This window comes from Nesoenas mayeri (assembly GCF_963082525.1).
Source record: "Nesoenas mayeri genome assembly, chromosome: 2".
NCBI classification, from domain to species: Eukaryota; Metazoa; Chordata; class Aves; order Columbiformes; family Columbidae; genus Nesoenas; species Nesoenas mayeri.
The window spans coordinates 159,090,251-159,111,168 of NC_137543.1; the positions used below are offsets into that span (position 1 = coordinate 159,090,251).

Consider the following 20,918-nt stretch of genomic DNA (forward strand, 5'->3'; position numbering starts at 1 on the left):
TCTTCTCAAGAATATTTCAAGCCTTTTAAACTTTTTTCCCCATTTTTCAAAAATGTTACAAGCCTTCAAGATAAACTGGAAATCCTTCTTTTGAGAGCAGTCTTTATTTGCCAAAGGATCTGTTTGTGAAGGAGATGGAAGCTCTTGAAATCTTTAGCCTGCTCTTCAGATCTGTTTGGACATTATTTCTTAATTACAGCAAATAACTGTGTTCTCTGAAGCACAATCGTCTCTAAGCACAGTCCAAAGTCTTATTTTTTTAAGACTTAAAAAAATAGTTGGAGAAAAATGTGAGGAGTGTCATTATATTATCAGTAAGTGACTTAACTACCACATGTGTAGCTGTACTGGATTACTAAAAGTAATGGCTGTCTTAAGCTGAAAATGCACTTCCAGAAAGAGAAAGCATAAAAATAAATGCTGATTAGTAGTATCTTTAAGAAAAAATGGAAAGACCATTAACTTGGAAATGTCTTCCTGTTTGGCTCTTACTAACAAGCCCATTATTCCCAAGTGAGTCTAAGACCCAAAGGATCCTCAGCTATAGCGAAGAGGATGCTGAGTGAGGGGGCAATTGCAGCAGCACAAACAGAAATTATCAGAACCTGCAGGAAATAAAGGCCAGAAAGCTGCAGCACATCTGACTTTTGCAGCTCTTCTGTGCTTGCTGTAGTCCTTTCAACAAAGTGCCTCTGTTACAAAGCAATTAAATAATCTATTGGCTCTTCCTTCCAACTGGAAAACTTTTACTCTACAGGAGTGATAAGCAACAGGTTTGTGACCCAGAAAAACATTTACAAGGGTAATACTCTGTGGTACCAAACTGGAGAGATGAAAAAAGAGCAAAGTGTGCTGCCTGGAGCGTGGGGCTGAGCAGATCTGCAATGTGGCCCCTTTATTTAAGAACAATTAAAAGAACATGGACTGTCTGATATCTTCTACTAACACCTATGGCACCCAGTGACAAAAAGCAGACAATAACAAAGTCAAAAGCAAACAAACCTTAAATGTTCTTCTGACATTTACGCCAATAAAGTTTTCTCCAGGGATGATGATGGCGTATGGTTCCAAAAGAAGCTGAAATGGTTCTGTCGAGCCTTTAACTTCTATTTCCAGCGCTATTACATCCTCTGCTTTGTATTCTGGGATGTTTTGAAGCATCCCCTCTCTTACTGAACTTTGGGAGGAAATATGGTAGAATTATTAAGCATTTTTAATTGGTGTTTAAACCAGACCGTATCTTTTAATTGCCAGATCAAAATCAATAATCATCAGAAGTGTCTCAATGAAAAAGTGCCAGTGTGCAACTAGGTTGGGGACAATTAAAAACTGGGAAAAAAATCCAGTGGCTCTTTAAAGTGCCCCAGAACAAGTATGTAAGTCATAGGCTGCTGGGACAAACAGTAATAACAGGAAAAGCTGCTGGAAATCTCAGCAGAAAGTCTGGGAAATCAGCAGACAAAATGACAGCGTTATCTTTTTTCAAGAGGTGCAGTCCTGGCTCAGGCATATGAGGGAAGCTCACAGGGACACTCTTTACCACTTTAAGTTGTGAGGATAAAATAATTTACAATTGTCAGTCCGTCATCACCAGAAAGATCAAGAATCCCAGAAACTTAATGTAACAGCAAAGCTAAAATGTGGCGACAGATCTTACCGGGAAATACAGTTTCTCTGCTTACCAAGGTGATTCTGGGATGTCCCTCAGTACCATCTGAATCACACTGTGATAATTCTTCAGCTACACACATAAAGAAGGATTTTAATGTCAAGTAACCAGTTATGTTGAGGATTAAAAAAAAAAGGATGAAAAAGTAGTTTATGTCTAAAGGTTGAATGATCAGAGTGCTAAGCTCTAATAAACAATATTCAAACTCTAGAATTACGACAAGAAAACATGTTTGATTGCAAGATATTAAGCCAGATTCTGATCTCATGGTATATGGTTCCAAGAAAAATACTCATTTTTAACATGTCTGTTATTATTTCCCTAGTATATTGCATACTACACACAGGCATCTGCAAATGCTCCCCAAATTGAGATAAGCATTGCTGCATTAACTTCAAGTTTCTTCTAACTGCTCCAGGGTATTTAGCTTAATTGACCATCAATCTGATTTTGAATAAGAACCACCACTTTTCCATCATGGGAAAAGAGGATGCCTCCTATATTCTAATGGGGGAAAAAAGGAAAGATGGAAGCAGGCCTTACATCTGAAGGTCTTTGCAAGAGATTCGTTTATAGAGAGACATTAATCTATGTGTTAATTCAATATATTTTTGTTAACAAATTAAAATCCTTAGGACATCATTAATATATTTTTCCATTAAGTATTAAAAAAAAAAGAAAAACAAGTGTTTAATTTATCTTCCATACTTACTTGAGGCATTCCTACATCTGTCAATCACCACAGCATGGGATATTCCCACTCTTGGGCTTACTTTGGATTGAGTTTCTTTAAATATTGTGAGCTCATGCTCTTTATTTACATGGATGAGGGAGCAGAAACTAAGACAACAGTCACTGGCACAGCTGCGTTCAAACATCATCGCACCCTCTTTCCCCACAGCTGCACAGCAGCCTCTGTCTCTGCTATTGCCCCTTTAATTTACCCCACAGACATTCATAGGATCCATTTAAACCCCCCAAAGTTACAGCTGGAAATGGTTTAAATAATCCCTGTTTTCTACCCAAACTCATTGAGGCTACAGAATGTAGAGGACACATCCCCAGAGCAGATGGGAAGGGGATTGTGGAGGAGCTGGTAACTTCACCAGCCAGCACAGCTGCAGTTTGGAGGATGTGTCCACAGTTTCAGTGTAAAATTAATGGTGTCCAATCAGTCCCAAAACCGACATGAGATCAGCAACTGTCTCAAATTTTGCAGTCAAAACATGTTTTCCTTGAGTAACTCTCAACATTTTGAGCACTGTTTATCAGAGCGTAGTCCCGTCTAATTAAATTTAATTCAGAAAGCTGCACAGTAAGGCTTTTATGACTTGCATGAAAATACACAGCTGGAGTTTGTAGATAGGAAGGAATCATAAGCCGTACCTCCTGTGGAGTGTAAGTGAGAATAAATTCATGATCAGCGTGGGGAAGCAAAACTCCCTGCTCAGGATTTAGGGAGAAGGCTGACTCTGTGTCTTGATCGTATTTGAGCTCCATCGAGGCTGCAGTTTTTTCTGGTATTAATGGTTTCAGGTTAGGCTTCATTATCTGCCAGTAGAAAGGCAGTTCTATGGGGCTGCAAAGAGATCAGTAAACAACAAAAAACTATAAATAAAAAACCAGACATTTTTGAGTAAGATATTGGGAGAAAATTTTCACTTTTTCCACATAAGGAATTCCTCTCCTTAAAAATTACAAGGGTTAGACTTAGCAGACTTTCCGAGCTACAAAGCAGCATACAGAAATTGTACAAAGAGCATGCTAATATATGCAAGTACATTATATAAATATGCAAGATATGTTAACACTTTTTTTTTGGCCTTATTTCACACAGAATCACAGAATGTCAGGGATTGGAAGGGACCTTTAAAGCTCATCCAGTGCAATCCCCCCATGGAGCAGGAACACCCAGATGAGGTTACACAGGAAGGTGTCCAGGCGGGTTGGAATGTCTGCACAGAAGGAGACTCCACAACCCCCCTGGGCAGCCTGGGCCAGGCTCTGCCACCCTCACTGAGAAGAAGTTTCTTCTCAAATTTAAGTGGAACCTCTTGTGTTCCACTTTGCGCCCATTACCTCTTGTCCTATCATTGGTTGTCACCGAGAAGAGCCTGGCTCCATCCTCCTGACACTCACCCTTTATATATCTGTAAACATTAATAAGGTCACCCCTCAGTGTCCTCTTGTCCAGCTCCAGAGCTCCAGCTCCCTCAGCCTTTCCTCACACGGGAGATGCTCCACTCCCTTCAGCATCTTTGTTGCCCTGCGCTGGACTCTCTCCAGCAGTTCCCTGTCCTACTAGAACTGAGGGGCCACAACTGGACACAATATTCCAGGTGTGGTCTCCCCAGGGCAGAGCAGAGGGGCAGGAGAACCTCTCTGACCTACTGACCACCCCCTTCTAACCCACCCCAGGTACCACTGGCTTCCTGACCACAAGGGCCCAGTGCTGGCTCATGGTCATCCTGCTGTCCCCAGGACCCTCAGGTCCCTTTCCCCTACACTGCTCTCTAATAGGTCATTCCCCAACTTATACTGGAACCTGAGGTTGTTCCTGCCCAGATTCAAGACTCTACACTTGCCCTTGTTACACTTCATTAAATTTTTCCCACCCAACTCTCCAGCCTGCCCAGGTCTCTGATGGCAGCACAGCTTCCAGTGTCAGCCGCTCCTCCCAGCTTCGTGTCATCAGCAAACGTGCTGATAGTGCACTTATTTAACTTGTCGTATAATGCAACTTCTAGGAACCTCTGTAATTTTGCTTTCAAGAATCTGAGGTCAACAGGACCGTTCCTGCTGATACCAGTATGTTTGCATTGGATCACTGCTGATGATCTGCATAAAATTCTGAATTTAATCCAAGTGCAAGCTGTGGCTTTTAACCACAACAAACCCAGAGGCTCCAGCTAAGATGATAGCAATGGGTCTGTAATATTGTTTGCAATCCAGAAAAGGTTGCTTAAATAGATTGGTTCAGCAGAAGTATATTCCCTGGAATGGATTAATGGGTTTAAAACCTTGCTGATGCTGACTTCAAGAACTTTGCCTTACTAAGGGGAAGAAGGACACTGGAATTTCAAAGTCAGTATCAATCACATAAAACTGAACTGATACAATTTCTTGTATCACTTTGTTCAGCAGACAAAAGTTTCTGCAGCTTTGTTTCATAGAAGTGCTGGCACTGGACGTGCAGGGACCGTTGTCATGATTGTAACACACAGAAAATGTGGAAATTGGCATAGTCACTGTGCTAATTTCAGCATCCCACACACTAAATCACACTTTCTGTACCCAAACAGCACTTTGTTCTGGCACTATGCATGTGTGGTTTCCAGGTCACAGAACAAACTTCCGGAAATTCCCTGCAGCAAGAAGCAATTTGCATTAATGTATCTAAAGCCAGTACTGACCTCCTCACTGCTTTGATGGTCTGCAGCCTCTAATTACTGCAATCATGCACATTAGTGTCCTTCTATTATTGCCCAGCTGATTTTGAGCAAAATCAACATGTCTCTGTGTTCAGTACAACATAATTGTACATAGGGACATACACCTTGACCTCAAATTGCTTTTATATTTAAATCTATTAGAATTCAATAGTAGGAATCATGTGAAAGTTTTAATATGAGCCAGTTACACTGGGATCCTGTTTTAACCACTGGAAATCCAGTGGGGTCCAAGATGTCTTATGTCTTGTCCTGTGGGAGAACAGACAGAATTGCATCCTCGGAACCATCTAGACCATGTTAAATATTTCCTGCAACCATCCACACAAATCTTTTGGAATTGTAGATTTATCTATACTAAGGCAAATACATTGAGCTTGGCAGCGTATGAACCAAATAACATGGCTAACGGTTGCCATAATGTTTGATCTATACACAATGTTCCTGCTCTGACGAGCGTATCCTTGAACGTTACTAAATAATGGAGCAAAACGAAGCAACGCTTCCGCGTAGACTTTATCAAGTGCATGAAGATTTCTCCAGCTTCAGAGAGTTTAGTATCTCAAATGAGAGCCCCACCAGGATCGCAGAACATTACTCTAGTAATACCAGCTACATACGTGGAGTTTCTTATAACCATTTTCTTCTCCTCGGTGCTGTGTGGGTTTTGGGGCTCGAATCGTATGAGGTGCTTTGCTGTTACGTCAGTAACTTCACCAGGTTCAGGTTTGTTTTCTCCACCCGTGACGAACAAAAGCTCCAGAGCTATCAGCTGTCCAACCCCTCGAAGAAGTAAGTAGATATTACTGTTTACCGTTTGGCTATTAACGTTGTTCATATTACTCATTAGCAGCAAATGCCAGCAATGGGCATTACTGATTATATCTGGTGTTTCCTCAAGTTTCAGAACTCCAAAGTGTTAATTGTATGATATATTCCTGATGTTCTTTGTTCATCAACATATACCAATAGAGGTCTTAACTTTGTGAATTGAACTGATTTGGACTTCAGGGCCACAACCTCAGCTCACTTACATCAGCATCGTTTTACTGAAGTGAGCAGTGTGTTCACAATGGTTCATAAAGTGGCTCCCAGATGTTTTGAGTAGTATATAAAAATAAAATTAAGCAGCAAATACACTAATAAAGAATTTCCAAAGGAAATACCTGTAATAAAGTTATTACATAGACAAGTGAAGCCTAATGTTAGAGCATTCAGAAATACATTACAGAACAAGCACTAATATTTACAATAATTTCACCTGGTTTCATTAGCTAATCCAAAACCTGCCTCTCGTGAATACACTAATCCAAGATATGCTCCAAATTTGCTTCACACCCAAATGTACTCCTAGTTTGTCATGTTATCTTACTGAAACAAAAGCCTAAGAAATGAATTTCACCTGACTACAGCTGTTGTTTTCTGCTCCTTGATGGCATTTTACATTTGAAGTTTTGTCTACAGTGGGTTAAGAGCTCAGTGCTTTCTGAATCCCATGTATTTTATGCCACAGGATGGAGTAGCAGTAGTAGTAGTAATAGTAATAATAATTAAATGCTTAGCATTTCACACTATCTTAACCCAATGACATAAAATCTTATCGTTTTAAGCCATCAGCCACCACTCACATTATTTGAATATCTAAAACACGATCTCTGAAAGGTGTTAGAAACAAACCTGTGACTGTAACATCATTAACCTGGCAATTGTCACAAACAATGGTGTATATTTGCTGTGAGACTTCAGGAGTAGAAGGGAAAAACGCTACCTGAAAGAGAGAAGTGAAATAGCAACGTCTGTAACTGCTTTCTCCCCAGGAAGTAATAAACTTCAATTTGTAAATGTTTACTAAAGGACAGCTCTATTAGCAATTAAATCGTACATTTGCAAGGAAGAGTGTCACATTCCCTTAATACAGACCAGAAAGAAATATGTGTTTTCTGGGTCACAAAGCTTACCTGTGTGCATCTGGAAGGTCACCAGAAGTGTAGGCAGCCTGCTGGGTTAGTTGTACGAATTGCACCCTCAGAATTGGTCACTTACTGAGCAATGTCACTGCTGCCTGTCAAGCTACAGCGACGTGAGCCAGGCAGCTGCTGTGTGCGCTCCCTCAGCTCTGCCTCAACAAAAAGGATTCAGGGGGCTAAAACTCTGCAACATTTGGCTCCAGCAATGTTCTTCTGCCTGCTGTCCATCACAGCCTGCAAGCCTAACTCGTGCTAAATCAATCTGATCCTTCCCTCCCATGTGTGCCTGGCCCTGCTGAAGCAATGCAGGTGGGAAGAGAGAAAGGAGGAGAAACGTTTCTCATTATTCACACCTGCTTGAGCCGTTCCTCTTATCAGCAACCACGAGGTACTTGAGAAATGAAGGGCTGGAGGTTGGCCATGCCCTTGATGGCACTCTTCCTCTCTTCATCATTATGCTATAATAAAATATGACCAACATCAGAGAAAGCAGAGGTGGCAGCTATTAATGCACACCTACCGCAGGGTCTTTTTCAGGAAAGATCACAGCAAAAGTGGTGGATTTGTACCTGCTGCTCTACAATGAAAGATTTCTTGTTTTATTTTTCCAAAATGTTCTTCCTTTTCAAGGAAGTTCAGAAAGGAAAAGTTACTTGGATTTGATGCCCCAGCTGGAGTGAAATAAGGACTCTGGTGTTTTCAGATTCCTGTTTTCTCTACAGGATTCTTTGCATGTGGAAAACCTGAGCGGTCTCTGAGAGGGTTAAGGAAAACCTGGAAGCTGCAATGAAAGACCCTCCAATAAGACTCACAATTGCAATTCTTCCAGCATAATCGCACAAAAGGATTTGAGCACTTTTGTTCACACAACCCCAAATTCCCAAGGTCCGGCCAAGATCTTCTAGAATGATCTTGTTTGCTAAAGTATTTGGGAAGGTACAAAGACTTTCTATAGCAGTTGGTACTAACCTCTACTGTTATACTCTCCCCTGGAGCTAGCTTAAAAATGGCAGGGTGGATTCCAAAAGGATCTTGAATCACAAAATCAACAGTGGCAACATCCTAAGGTGTTTAAAAATACATAAAAAATTGATCAGGTTGTTTTTAACATACAGGGTTACCTAAAACAAGCAGTATGCTACAACATCACTGTTCTACCTCTTACGATCTATTTTTTTCATGCATCTGAAAAGTATGTGGCTGATGTATATGGCTCAATTAGAAGAAATGCTCCATGTTTTATAATTCACTTGGTGAAAGCAGGAGGGAAGGTGGCGTTTCCAAAGACAAATTCTAGTGTCAGTAGCCCCAGAATTCATGCTCATGGAAGAACAGCTACGCACAGAAACTCTGCCTGTGTCTCCATACTTATAACTCACTTTGAGTTGGAACTGTAAAGCATTTCAGGGGGGACAACCTGACACATCAGCTATCCCATTAGCCTTTCCTCCAGCACATAAAATGCCAATCTAGTAGTCACATCTTCTCTTCTTTGTCCCAGCCCCTGTTTTGTGATGGAAAGCTAAAGACAGAGCAGTATTGGAGTAGACTGTTAGTGTCTACAGGTGCAGAAAGGTGGTATCTTTGGTGAGAAGGGAGAGGAAATAACATCAAGGGGAGGAGGAGGGGCAGGTGCCAAACTCTTCTCTTTAGTGATGAACAACAGAACCTGAGGGAATGGCAGGAAGATGTGCCAGGGGAGGTTTAGGTTGGACATCAAGAAAAGGTTCTTCACCCAGAGGGTGCTGGACACTGGAACAGGCTTCCCAGGGAGGTGTCACGGCCCCAAGCCTGACAGTGTTCAAGAAGAGACTGGACAACACCCTCAGACACGGTGTCAACTGTGGGGTTGTCCTGTGCAGGGACAGGAGTTGGACTTGATGATCCTTGTGGGTCCATGCCAACTCAGGCAATTCTACAATTCTATGATTAATCAATACTAGAATTGATTGCATTTCTATTTGCTTTAAGAGTAAGATTAAAGTTCAAACCAATTGTCCTTTCTCTAATCTATGCCTATGTTCACCTAACTGCTGATCAAGATAACTTCTTCCAGTCAGCCTGGAGCACAAGCAGGAGGTACCACAGAATCATAGAACACCAGGTTGGAAGGGACCACAAGGGTCATCTGGTCCAACCTTTCTGGCAAAAGCCCAGTCTAGAGAAGCTGGCCAAGCACACCCTGTCCAGCTGAATCTTAAAAGTGTTGGGGAATCCACCACTTAGACATTGGGCAATCCACCACTTCCCCGGGGACATTATTCCAATGGCTGATCGTTCTCACTGTGAATAATTTTGTATGGAGATCTGGGAAGATTAGTTTCGAGGATAAATGTGAATCTCTGAGGGAGGGGGACAATATAGATGTCCCTAGGAAGGCATCATGACTTCTGTGCTAATATATCATGAATAGATTAGTGTCAGGGCATCTATACCCTACCCTACCCTACCCTACCCTACCCTACCCTACCCTACCCTACCCTACCCTACCCTATCATACCATACCATACCATACCATACCATACCATACCATACCATACCATACCATACATGTCCAGTATTTCCCTCCTAATCACTCACCCTGAAACTGGGAGGTGGCCAGGCCTTCTTTGGCATTATACAGAACATCCCAGTGCTAAATCCCTCATTTCTGCACAAAATCATCACTGATTTTATTCCTCCAACAAGACAGGAACCACAGTCTATAATGTGAGGCACTGCAATGAGTAACACAGAAAATCAGACTATGCAGACAGCTGGAAAAGCCAGCTACTTCTTAAATAAATCCTTACAGACATTACTGCATATCAATATGCTAAGTGCTACAATCCTAAAAAGCCTTAAATTCTTTCAGTTTGAAAGGTAAACAGTATGAGGTGCATTTTTCTACATTTATCTTACTTTTTAATGGTGCTTCCTCCTTAAAGACTTCATTGAATGATTATTTTTAAAAAGCTCCGTGTTACAGGAAAGGTGAATTTACAAAAAATCAAAGCCGGTTTCAGCAAAATTAATTCTGGTTGTTACAGCTGAGGCTCAATATCTGAGAGGTGAATCCTGCAGATATGTCATATCCCTATATAATTAATGTAATGCTCCGTGAATATTAATTAACAGCATCAAATAACTAAAGCATAACTCCTTAATATTTAGGATTGGTAATTACAGTTAGTAGGTTGAGAATTGACAAGACACAAACCTAGAAAAGTGGCTCCCGCTCACAGTGAAAAAAATGAGCTTAATGCAGGAAAAATAAATAGTCGAGGAAAAATTGGACAGGATTGCATTTAGGAACTAATAAATCTGCTATGAGTGAAAACTAAATAGATATCCAAATGTAGAAGATGTTTGTCCACATTTGTTTGGTGACATAAAATGGGAGACAGTCAAAGAAACAAGCAAAAACGTCCATATAACTTTAGAGAAACTTAAGAATTGGACATTACTGACGTGTTAACACTGGAGGTGGTCGTTTAGCTTGGATGGGGATCACAAGAGGTTCTGATACTTGGGTCTCCACTATTATACAATCTTCATAATCTCCTAATGATTCAGGAATAAATTGGACTGTATACTGGCATGTCATCCCAGGAGCAATTTTTCCTCCCTTTCCTGGAAATTTTCCTTAGGAAAAAAAATGCAGGGAATTAAAAAATTCAAACTTCCCAAAGTTAGCATATGTATTTATGATCACATCTCCTTCCAGAAAGGTGCCTGTAAAGCCTTCCCATATTGCCTAAATCAAGCTGATAAAAACAAATGCCCAGGAAAGGTTTGCCAGTGTAATCTGAACTCAAAGAAGACTTTTTGGATGAAATATACTTCTTCTAACTACAGAAAACAGAGTGAGGAGAACCCTAGTGCCATTACCCAGTTTTCCTCTGCCAAAAGATAATGAGATTTACGTGGGGGCAATTAACTTCTAAATATTCCTCCAATGATGCAACTGAGATACCACAATCTCCTCAGGCAATCTACCCCAGTGCCTGGCTATCCCACTATAGGAAAGATGTTTTTCTTTCCTCTTCCATCTAATCTTCCTTGCTGCAACTGATGTATATTATTCCTTGTTTTCCCCCACTAATGGTTTCAGTGGCTACTACGTCTGTTCCAAGAGGAATTTTGGATCTGACTCAATCTGGTTATTCCGCGGATACATTTCAATCTAACCGCAAACATTCTAATGTTAGTTACTCTTCTTGAATTCCTCATTAGACCATTTGAATCTGCTTAGGAATTGGATGTGAGTGGTCCTAGAGACATGAGTCAGCTTTCAGTTTCTAAAGAACTGAGCATTATGGGTAGCAGAACCAAACAGAATGTCTCTGCAAAACCTTTGTTCAAGCAGATAAATCACACCTCTTCTGTGTTAACCTTTTAAAGGCAGTAAAAATAATCCTTACCTGGCCCAATGGCAAATGCTGGAGTAGAGGGGGGAATAAGTCTTAATGAATGACACGTTGAAGTGATGTTTTGCAGCTCTACCGTCATCTTCATTCAAAAGAGAATAGAATATGCCATTGTATTTATCATCACTCATTATAACATTTACAATTCCCTAGTGCTCTGCTAGGAGTAGCTAATTGATCATCACAACCGGCCTAAAAATCTCAATTTATTCAATAAAGACTGAATCAGATACTAAAAAAACAACAAACAAGCAGAGACTGAAAAGGATCCCTTTTAGTTTTCATCAGTGAGTGTGTCAGTGGCAGGTATGAAAGAAGGAAGCTAAGGGGTCATTAATTCAATATAAGGGTCATTAATTCAATATAAAGAAGAAACTCAGACTTTTGTTAAACTGGGGAAAACCAAAAAGATTGGGTGAACTGTGTAGATCATAGCGGGATGTAATGCTTCTCAGAGGTAGAATTAACCCTCTGCAAAGAAGTTCTTACCTCATAAACCTGGCCAACTTCATAATCAGAAAACAAAACAGTAGGTGGATTGGCAAGAAACACAGGAATAAATGAGGTATCACTGAAAGATAAAAATATTGAGACATTTCCTTACTGCCTAGTTCTTTAAATACTGATAAAATGAGAAATTGCAAAATGTATCCTTTGGCAAAACCAAAATGGCATACAGACATCCTTTGTTTCCTAAGAGACCATGCAGACATTTAACACCAAATATCTATGTGTGAATCCACAGCAATTCTATAGTGGAACTCTCTGTATGCTCCAGCTTAGAATCAATAAACCGTATATACTTCATACCCTTTATTATCTTCTGCTTTTCTTCTGGCTATGGTTTGTTCCACCTTTTCTTGAGAAATGACCAGAGATTTGCCTCCCTGCAGGGCATTTGGTGGGAAGAAGCGAGGGTTCTTCAAGTAATTCTGTCTTCTCTCAAGTTTGGCAAGGTAGGCACGCTCGCTTTCTTCCTCTGCTTTGCTTTTCTTATTTTTCCAGGCTGGCTTCTGGGAGGCACTAGTTTTCTTTGAAAAACAAAGGCCATAGCGCAAAATTAAACACGACAAATTCGAGGATGATGAAAAAGGGTATCTGTACGTGCCTAATTAAAGCTATACAGCACTGAAAATTCATGTAGAAATACCGTATTTCTCTTAATAGATCAAATAAGTAATGGACCCAAATCAACATGTTGATATTAATCCTTTATTACAGGAGCAGCAGTACGCCCTACAGTTCTGACAGACTAAACCAAATAAATCCGTAAAATGTACCTTATTTGTCTTTTTGGTCTGGTGGTCAAGGTCTGGAGTTGAAGACAGAGTTAATGTGCTTAAAGAGATATGTGGCAGACTACTAAATACTTTCTGTAGGTGTGCAGGCATGTGGTCCTGCAAGACCGAAGAAAGACGCTGTCGAAAAGAAAATGAGTCTCTGAGGTAGCCAGGTTCTGGTTTTCCTGCAATTCATAATAAAATATAATTCTATAAGAGAAAAGCATGAATTATAAGCGTTTATTCTATGCCTGGGTATATTAATTTATTTTAATCTTGTTGATGGTGAAAATAGACTTTAAATCCTCTACAATTCATTTATAGCTTATTTTGCACGAATGAAGCATATTGCTTTAATAGGAAAGCTTGAGAAATGCTAATTAAACAAGCCATACACAAAGCAATTTATATGAAGCTCAGAGGCTGTGTTAATCTTACAAGTGATTGGGACTTAGAATGTCCTTTTCAGTTGAAAAAGCATCTACATGTTGGACTTAAGGAAGTTAGAAAATTGACATAAAGAGGATGTACCATCTAGTCCCACGTTCCTACAGTTAGACAACAAAATCATCACCTCAGAGGAAACTCTGAGATGTTAAATTTTTGGCTTTATTTGGAATTAGGATGGAAAAAAAACCCTTGAAATTTGTGACTAAATTGATTACTCGATTGTTTGTTTTGACTGAAAAACTTCATTTTAATTATACTTTATAAAACTTCATTTTAATTATACTTTATAAACCTTTCCCCATGGCTCACAGATGAATAAAAGAAGTGAAGTCTTGACATTACCCAAAAGGTTTTTCTTACTGGTTTTCTTTTGCAAATTAAACTGATGTATTATTTTTAGAGCTGGAAAATTTTAAACCCAAAATAAAGAATACCATTTTATTTCACTGAAAACAGTTTTTACTGTAATGTGGCACTTCCCTTGTCTGTATACGAGATGTAGTTGCAGTTTTGTGCTAATGGAATGGAACAGAGGCAGAGAAGTAACAATTATTATAGGTTTTGCGTCAGATGGAAAGAACTGTAAACAAATCTGCTACCACCATTGAATTCGAATCCATTAATTCCAGAGGAAGAGAATTTTTCATTTATCAATTTTATTTTGACAATGTCCCTTTAGTGGTATTTTATGCCTGTAATGCTTGTTTGTTCTACTTTGGCAGCAAACTGTAAAAATATACTCAGATCTGCTAGATCCTCCAATGCTTCAATTCTTACAGTGTGTTCTAAGAAGTCTAAATGATTCTCTGCTTTAAAAGTTACCTCTTGGTGCTCTAGTAACAGGTGATTTATCAGTGATGTAATCATCAGGGCAGGTTAAATGATGTTTTCTGAGCAGCTCATTGTCCACAATCCACCTAAAAGAGGATGGCACTGCAACAGTAAAACAAACAAATGGAATCAAAACCAAATGCAAAATCTTAGGCCCTTAAGATGCACTATCTCGGTCAATCCAAGGTAATGTTGTTTTCATAACTCAGCAGTCTCAGGTAATATTTTTGGATAGAGAAACAGTCTGGTATTTTAATCCCAAGACTCGGACATGCATCTCCACAATTCTAAATTCAGTTCAAACCCAGCTATGTAGCCACCAGAGAGTCATTTGATGTCTGTTTGTTGCTGCTATATATCAAGGTGTATATTCTTGTAATAAAGTTACATGGTAAGCCATTAATTGGAAATCTAATATCTTGAAAATGAGCTGGTTCATTTGTTTCTTACAGTGTTAAACAGATGTTACTCTAATCTCTGCACAAAACCCTTCAAAGTTGCTTTATTGATGTAAAGCCAAACTAAAAGCTCACTGAGTCATGTCAGTCCTATCAGTGATTCTGACAAATATTGCATTGGTCTCCAGGAATCATAAATATAAACTGGTGAGAGCCAGTATTTCCAGAATCCTTACCTGATGGCAATCCAATTTTGTGGAAATCTTCCCCCACATCAGCCTTCAGCATGTTTAGGGCCCTTTCTTCTTCAGCTTTTGCTCGGCTCTGGGCCCAAATGATCTTCTCTTCCACTATGTCAGCTTCTGTTAGTCGGCACTTGTACTCAGCAAGAACCTGTCATGGGTGAACGTAGAGAAACAAGTCACAAATTATTTAAGATCTCCTTGCAAACAAATGTTTTCTTTGAGAGATAAATAAAGATAGCCCGGTAAAAACATCATTACTTTACAAGCATTAACTGGCCTGGTAAAACACCATGATTCCTGTCATTTAACTTGCGCTGGGTAAGAAGAACAACCCAAGAAAAATACATGAAAGATGAGGTTGAGAGAGGTTCTCCTGTCCCTCTACTCTGCCCTGGTGAGACCACACCTGGAATATTGTGTCTAGTTCTGGGCTCCTCAGTTCCAGCAGGACAGGGAACTGCTGGAGAGAGTCCAGCACAGGGCAACAAAGATGCTGAAGGGAGTGGAGCATCTCCCGTGTGAGGAAAGGCTGAGGGAGCTGGGGCTCTGGAGCTGGACAAGAGGAGACTGAGGGGTGACCTCATTAATGTTTACAGAATATAAAGAGTGAGTGTCAGGAGGATGGAGCCAGGCTCTTCTCAGTGACAACCAGTGATAGGACAAGGGGTAATGGGTTCAAATTGGAACACAAAAGGTTCCACTTAAATTTGAGAAGAAACTTCTTCCCAGTGAGGGTGCCAGAGCCTGGCCCAGGCTGCCCAGGGGGGTTGTGGAGTCTCCTTCTCTGCAGACATTCCAACCCGTCTGGACACCTTCCTGTGTAACCTCATCTGGGTGTTCCTGCTCCATGGGGGGACTGGACTAGATGAACTTTCGAGGTCCCTTCCAATCCCTGACATTCTGTGATTCTGTGTGAAATAATGCCAAAAAAAGTGTTAACATATCTTGCATATTTATATAATGTACTTCCATATATTAGCATGCTCTTTGTACAATTTCTGTATGCTGTCTCATCAGCTTTGTCGCTCGGAAAGTCTGCTCTGGCAGGGGGATTGGACTGGATGATCTTTCGAGGTCCCTTCCAATCCCTGACATTCTGTGATTCTGTGAACCCCTCTCAGGGCATGAGAGATTTCTGTCTTTTACCTTCTGTGGGACAGTAGCAACTGCAATGTACTTTGCCTAGAAGCATAGGATTAAATTTAAAAGGAATGTTCCCTCCTAGTTACTAGGAAGGTTTCTAAAACTCCAAAATATCCCAGTAGTGATATTTCACTTCTCCTGACATATTTTTGGTTCACTCTGCCCAGTGTGGTAAGTGCTTTACAAGCACAACTCCAAAAGAAAATTCCTGTCTCAAAGAGGTATTAGTGTGAGTTAAAGAGAGAATATAGCAAAGACACAAGACTGACACCAAGAGAAACTGATAGATATTGGTCTCAAGAGTATCTGTAGCCCACCTGAGCTTTCTGTAGACCTTTTAAGTCACAAGGTTTAATCTTTTGGCTCATTCAAGTTAATGAAATATTTTACTTAATAAGTCCGTTTCATTTTTTTAAATAGAAAGGGTAGGGTGCATCTCAGCTAAAATGAGATGTTTTCTCCTGTCCTGCTCATTCCGGGATCCCTTCACTGCCACTGGAATCCAGGATATGACCCCATCCCACGCCAAAGTTACTGCTTCAAGTGGATCTGATGGACTGTGGTCTCAAAGCACCTTGTTTGATGCTTTTTTATCCTTTTTCTGATGATACAAAGAGCCTTAAGTGACATACATGTTACGGACAGTAATCAATAGAAATGAACCTTATCCAAGCAGAAGCGCTCCCATTTATTGCTCTCAACATACAGCATCCCCCAATATATTCATAAATGACTCAAAATAAATAAAAACTTCAGATTTTTCACATCTGATAACCTTTGAAGAGTATATGATGACACAAAAGTGAAAAAATACCTGTTGCTCAAGTCATCCAGCAACAGCCTCTACTTTTATACACTGATGATACCCATCAGAACAATGATTAATACAAGTATTTTGCATTTCTAATGTTGGTTTCATCCAGGATTCCCAAACAGTGTTGCTAATGGATTACGTGTCATAGTGCACCACTAGGGTAAGCATATATAAATAATAGTTTCAGTATATGGTTTCAAAATGCAGCACATGAGAATACTTTATTGCAACATAGTAAGTCTAATACACCCATCAGCAGTTACAGGGAGAAGTTGTCAACCAGTAGAAGAGGCATTTAAAGGGTTACTGGTTATACTGGTTTTATTCTGAAAAGCCTTCTAGACCTGACAATATCATGACGGAGCATGTGGTCAATATTAATTTATATGAAAGGTATATGAAAGGGAAACTGTGCTTAAGTAAATGTCCATTAAAGTGTCAGTTCCAGGTTCTCCCCCTGCTTTTTAAATTTTATTTTACAGCAGAACTAGAAATTACAAAGTAGCAACAAAACCTGAACAGAGCCCAAACTCTGACTTGACTTTGACTTGTACCTTCTGCAGCTCCTCCGTGAAAGCCTCGTGATAAACATTGTCTCCTCCTCGGGACTTGATCCAGTTTGTCTCCAAGTCCGCCCCGATGACATCTCTAGTGTACAGGTCCCCAAAAGTGTCGGCCAGCAAGTGGGAGATGTCCTGAGGAAAGAAAAGGAGGATGTTGGTGCTGATGGCCTGAGATAGGATTGGAGAACCTGGGGGGAGATTTGAGGGCATGTGCAAATGGCTGGAATTAGTGAAATGAGGAGGAAAAGTGGGGGAAAAGGGCTGGGAAAAGTACCTGGGAAGGATCCTATGGGTTGGTACTGCAGGGTTTACAGTCTACCCAACCCTGCCTCAGTTTACCTGTCTCATTCATCTAATTCTAACAACCCCCTTCCCCTTATTGATTTATTTAAAATATGGATTTCTTTCTCTCTGTCAACCCTTCCCCCTAGCTTAACTTTCTAAACTTTAAAATCCAGTAATCAGTTTACATGCCGGGATTAGTTCAAAGAGACTTTGTTTTACATGAAGGATTCATAGTCTGATGGCTGATAATGGGAAGGAGGTTGTTAGAATTAGAAGAATGAGACAGGTAAACTGAGGCAGGGTCAGGCAATCTGTAAACCTGCAGCACCAACCCATGGGGAACAGGGGAGGGAATTTGCAGCCAGGATTTGGGGGGGGAAATCATTAATAAAACACGCTTTGCTGAGAGATCCTGCCTGGCCCTATTATATTGGCAAGGTCATTGTTTCCTACAGGGGTGGCATTGGGTTGTGGGGGGTGTGTGCCAGGTCTATGTATGTGTGAGGCTGTGTATATGAGGCTGGTTTCGGGGTGTGTGTGTGTATGAGGCTGTTTTCGGGGTGTGCGCGCCCCCCTGCAGCCCAGCCCCACTCAGGTACCTGCGTGCCGGGGCAGGGGCTCCCCCCGGCCATGCCCAGCCCGGCGCTGGGGTCCCCTCGGCCCCCTCAGCTCCCGCCGCCTCCGGGGCCTCCGGCCGCGCCGCCGTTGCTGAGCGACCGTGTGTGCGGGCAGGGCCGGGCCGGGGCGGAGTGAAGGCAGCGGGGGTTGAGCTTCGGCTGAGGCCGCCCCGGGGCGGAATAACGGGGGCAGCCCCCTCACTCCCCTCCTTTGGCTCCGTCACCCCTCACACAGCGCCCCGCAGCCATGGCCGCCCCTTCTATTCGTGCTCCCGGTGACGGGAGGGCCGAGGGCAACACCCCGTCTCTGTGAGCCCCATACCCGCTTTCTGCCCTACTGCTGTCAAAATAAACGCTTTTTGTTCTATTTTAAAGCACAAATGAGCTGTAAGACTTAATAAGAAAGGAAATAAAGTGTTGGCTTGGAACTTCTGAGGGGATTTGGGCTTTCTGGGAGGCCTGGCTTGGCCTCTCCGCCACCGCCAGGCTCCATGGGTTTGGCAGCTGAGGGGAGGAGACAAATGGTCTCCCTTGTCCCAAGTCTCCCTTGTCCCATGGCTCCCTCGTCCCATGTCTCCCTCGTCCCATGTCTCCCTCATCCCCGTGCAGGCCAGGACTCGTCCCTGCTGCTTCAGCTGAGCGCTGGGAGATGCGGTAATTCATCATCAGCCCGAGAAACCATCCATCTTCCTTTTCCGCCAGCCAAGGCGCCCTGGCTGTGTACGCCGGTTGCTAACAACAGCCGCTTGCTCCTGCCGAATTGTGTGGTATTTTCCATAGAAACCATCCTGGCAGAGCATTTTCTGCTTGTCTCTGCTTGTCCTCTCTTTTTTTTTTTTTCTTTTTCTTTTAGTTTTCTCTCCCTTTGCATCTTGCTCTGAGTGAAGGAACCAGACCCTGCAGCTTCTCCATCGCTCTCAGGGTCATTTGGCTCCATTTGGGTTCCTATAAAGAGGGTTTGCAGGGGCTGGAAGTGGAGATGGGCAAAGTTACTGCCCTCTGATGGTACTTCATGGAAAATAACCAGTGCAAAAATAGTTATAATTTGCCAACATTTGTTGTTCCGTAAACAAATAAGCAAAAGGTCCCACGGGAGCCACGGGGGTGGTTGAAAAAGTGACGTTTGTAGGTATGTGGTATGATGGCTTATTCCAATCTGTGCTTGGAATAAGGCATCAAATTAGACTCTGAGGCATTGCTGTGCTTTTAGTTTCCCTGTAAAAAAGTGAAACTTGGCCAAAGGGAAAGCTCAGCAAATCTGCAATATCCTGTTCTGAAGTTCAAGGCGAGTGAGAGACAAGGGTAGGACCAAGTACCGGTGTTTTCCCATAGAAAAGGTTCACAACTTTGTTTCTGTGCAGGCACGTAGATGGGTCCTTGCCTTTAAAAGTAGGTTAGAGCATCCATATTTTGTCACATTTCCATCTCAGAATTCCAGCTTTTCTCATCATGTGCTATTGCAATTGATTATAATGTCTGTTTGCTAACTGGAATGTTAATAAAATCCAGCATTTTTTGAAGAATTCTTTCCCAGCCTTTAGGAAAGCCTTAAAGTAGTGGCAATAAAGCAGATGTTTTTGTTTAAAATAGCGTATAGATTTACATGAAAACTGAGTGTGGAAAAAACTTTCTGTACTTTCATCTTTATTGTCTTTCAGTAACATGCCAAGCAGATTATCTCCTTTTAGAAGCTCATTTATTTTTTTCCAAGTGCCATCCAGAAGCTCACCATGAAATCTGGAAGTGAAGGTGAGATCCATCTGCCCTCTACTCACATTCAAGATTAGAGGGAGGGCTTAAACGCTCATTCAGATCTATACATAGTTTTTTCCCATATGACACTGGTTTATTTTTCATTAGATCTCCATTTTCATACCGTCATCCTTTACTCATATAAACTTTAGAAGAATAAATGCCACCATTCACACTGTAAAGCTATTTAATTCACATATCTGTTCACATTTCAACGTAAATACTATAAAAACTAATAACAATTTGCATATATATCATCTTTTGTATCATCTTTCCAAGATACTTCCAAAGGCTAAAGTGAAACTCATGCATGTAGGAAATGGTAAAAAACAAACCAACCACCAAACACAAACTTTAGCCTACACTTATAGGTATAGCTTGTCCAAATGTAGACGATTTCTCTAACTGCCATATATGATTTCAACCAGACGTTTTACCCTGTATTTCCCTTCTGTGCCATGTAAAGTTGGATTTTATGCTGAGATTTTGATTTGGAGTGTGTGTGTGGATCTGAAGAGACACCCCAGGGATCCACTTTGTGTTCTCGTGTGCACTGTGGGGCACCACAGTGGAGGAAACGAACCTGAAACTAAGCTCTGTGTCTTGTCAGGATCGTATTGCTTTTCTATATTGATTTTGTATATTTATTTTCTATATTTATTTTGTTCACACTCTGCAGGTGGTTCCCACACATCCCTTGTTATCCTTGTTTTCTCTTAAAGATCAACTGTTCTCCAAACCCATGCTTTCTGATAGTAACATAATCAGAAAAGGTTATTCCCATTGTAACCCCCAAAAATCAACTTACCGTCATGGCAGTGGTCTGTCCAGGCATCCAGGTGCCAAATGACACTGTGGATAAGGCAAACCTGACTCATAATAGCGTCCTTTCACTAAATCAAAACAGCTTGTAGAAAAGTTCCTACATTCGTCTTTGTGGCAGCCTCCAAACCTTCACTAATGTCGTTGGACTTCCTTGCAGAGGGGGGACTCTAAACTGATTCCATTAAGAATCACACGGAATCACAGAATCAACTGAGTTGGAA

The 20,918-nt window shown here is 41.2% G+C and overlaps 1 protein-coding gene across 1 annotated transcript in view; it reads right to left on the minus strand.

The window, feature by feature from the left end:
• DLEC1 (DLEC1 cilia and flagella associated protein) overlaps positions 1–20,686 on the minus strand; it is a gene marked incomplete at both ends in the record, with an annotated part of 45,807 nt that extends 25,121 nt beyond the window's left edge. The window contains 16 exons of the mRNA XM_080364234.1: positions 1,003–1,177; positions 1,683–1,741; positions 3,056–3,248; positions 5,739–5,901; positions 6,796–6,882; positions 8,051–8,147; positions 9,666–9,802; positions 10,536–10,709; positions 11,489–11,576; positions 11,984–12,065; positions 12,305–12,525; positions 12,775–12,959; positions 14,047–14,157; positions 14,690–14,846; positions 17,210–17,386; positions 20,681–20,686. Of these exons, the coding sequence (XP_080220360.1) occupies positions 1,003–1,177; positions 1,683–1,741; positions 3,056–3,248; positions 5,739–5,901; positions 6,796–6,882; positions 8,051–8,147; positions 9,666–9,802; positions 10,536–10,709; positions 11,489–11,576; positions 11,984–12,065; positions 12,305–12,525; positions 12,775–12,959; positions 14,047–14,157; positions 14,690–14,846; positions 17,210–17,386; positions 20,681–20,686 (2,112 nt within the window). The remainder of the gene's footprint in view (positions 1–1,002; positions 1,178–1,682; positions 1,742–3,055; positions 3,249–5,738; positions 5,902–6,795; positions 6,883–8,050; positions 8,148–9,665; positions 9,803–10,535; positions 10,710–11,488; positions 11,577–11,983; positions 12,066–12,304; positions 12,526–12,774; positions 12,960–14,046; positions 14,158–14,689; positions 14,847–17,209; positions 17,387–20,680) is intronic.
• Positions 20,687–20,918: the final 232 nt, after the last annotated feature.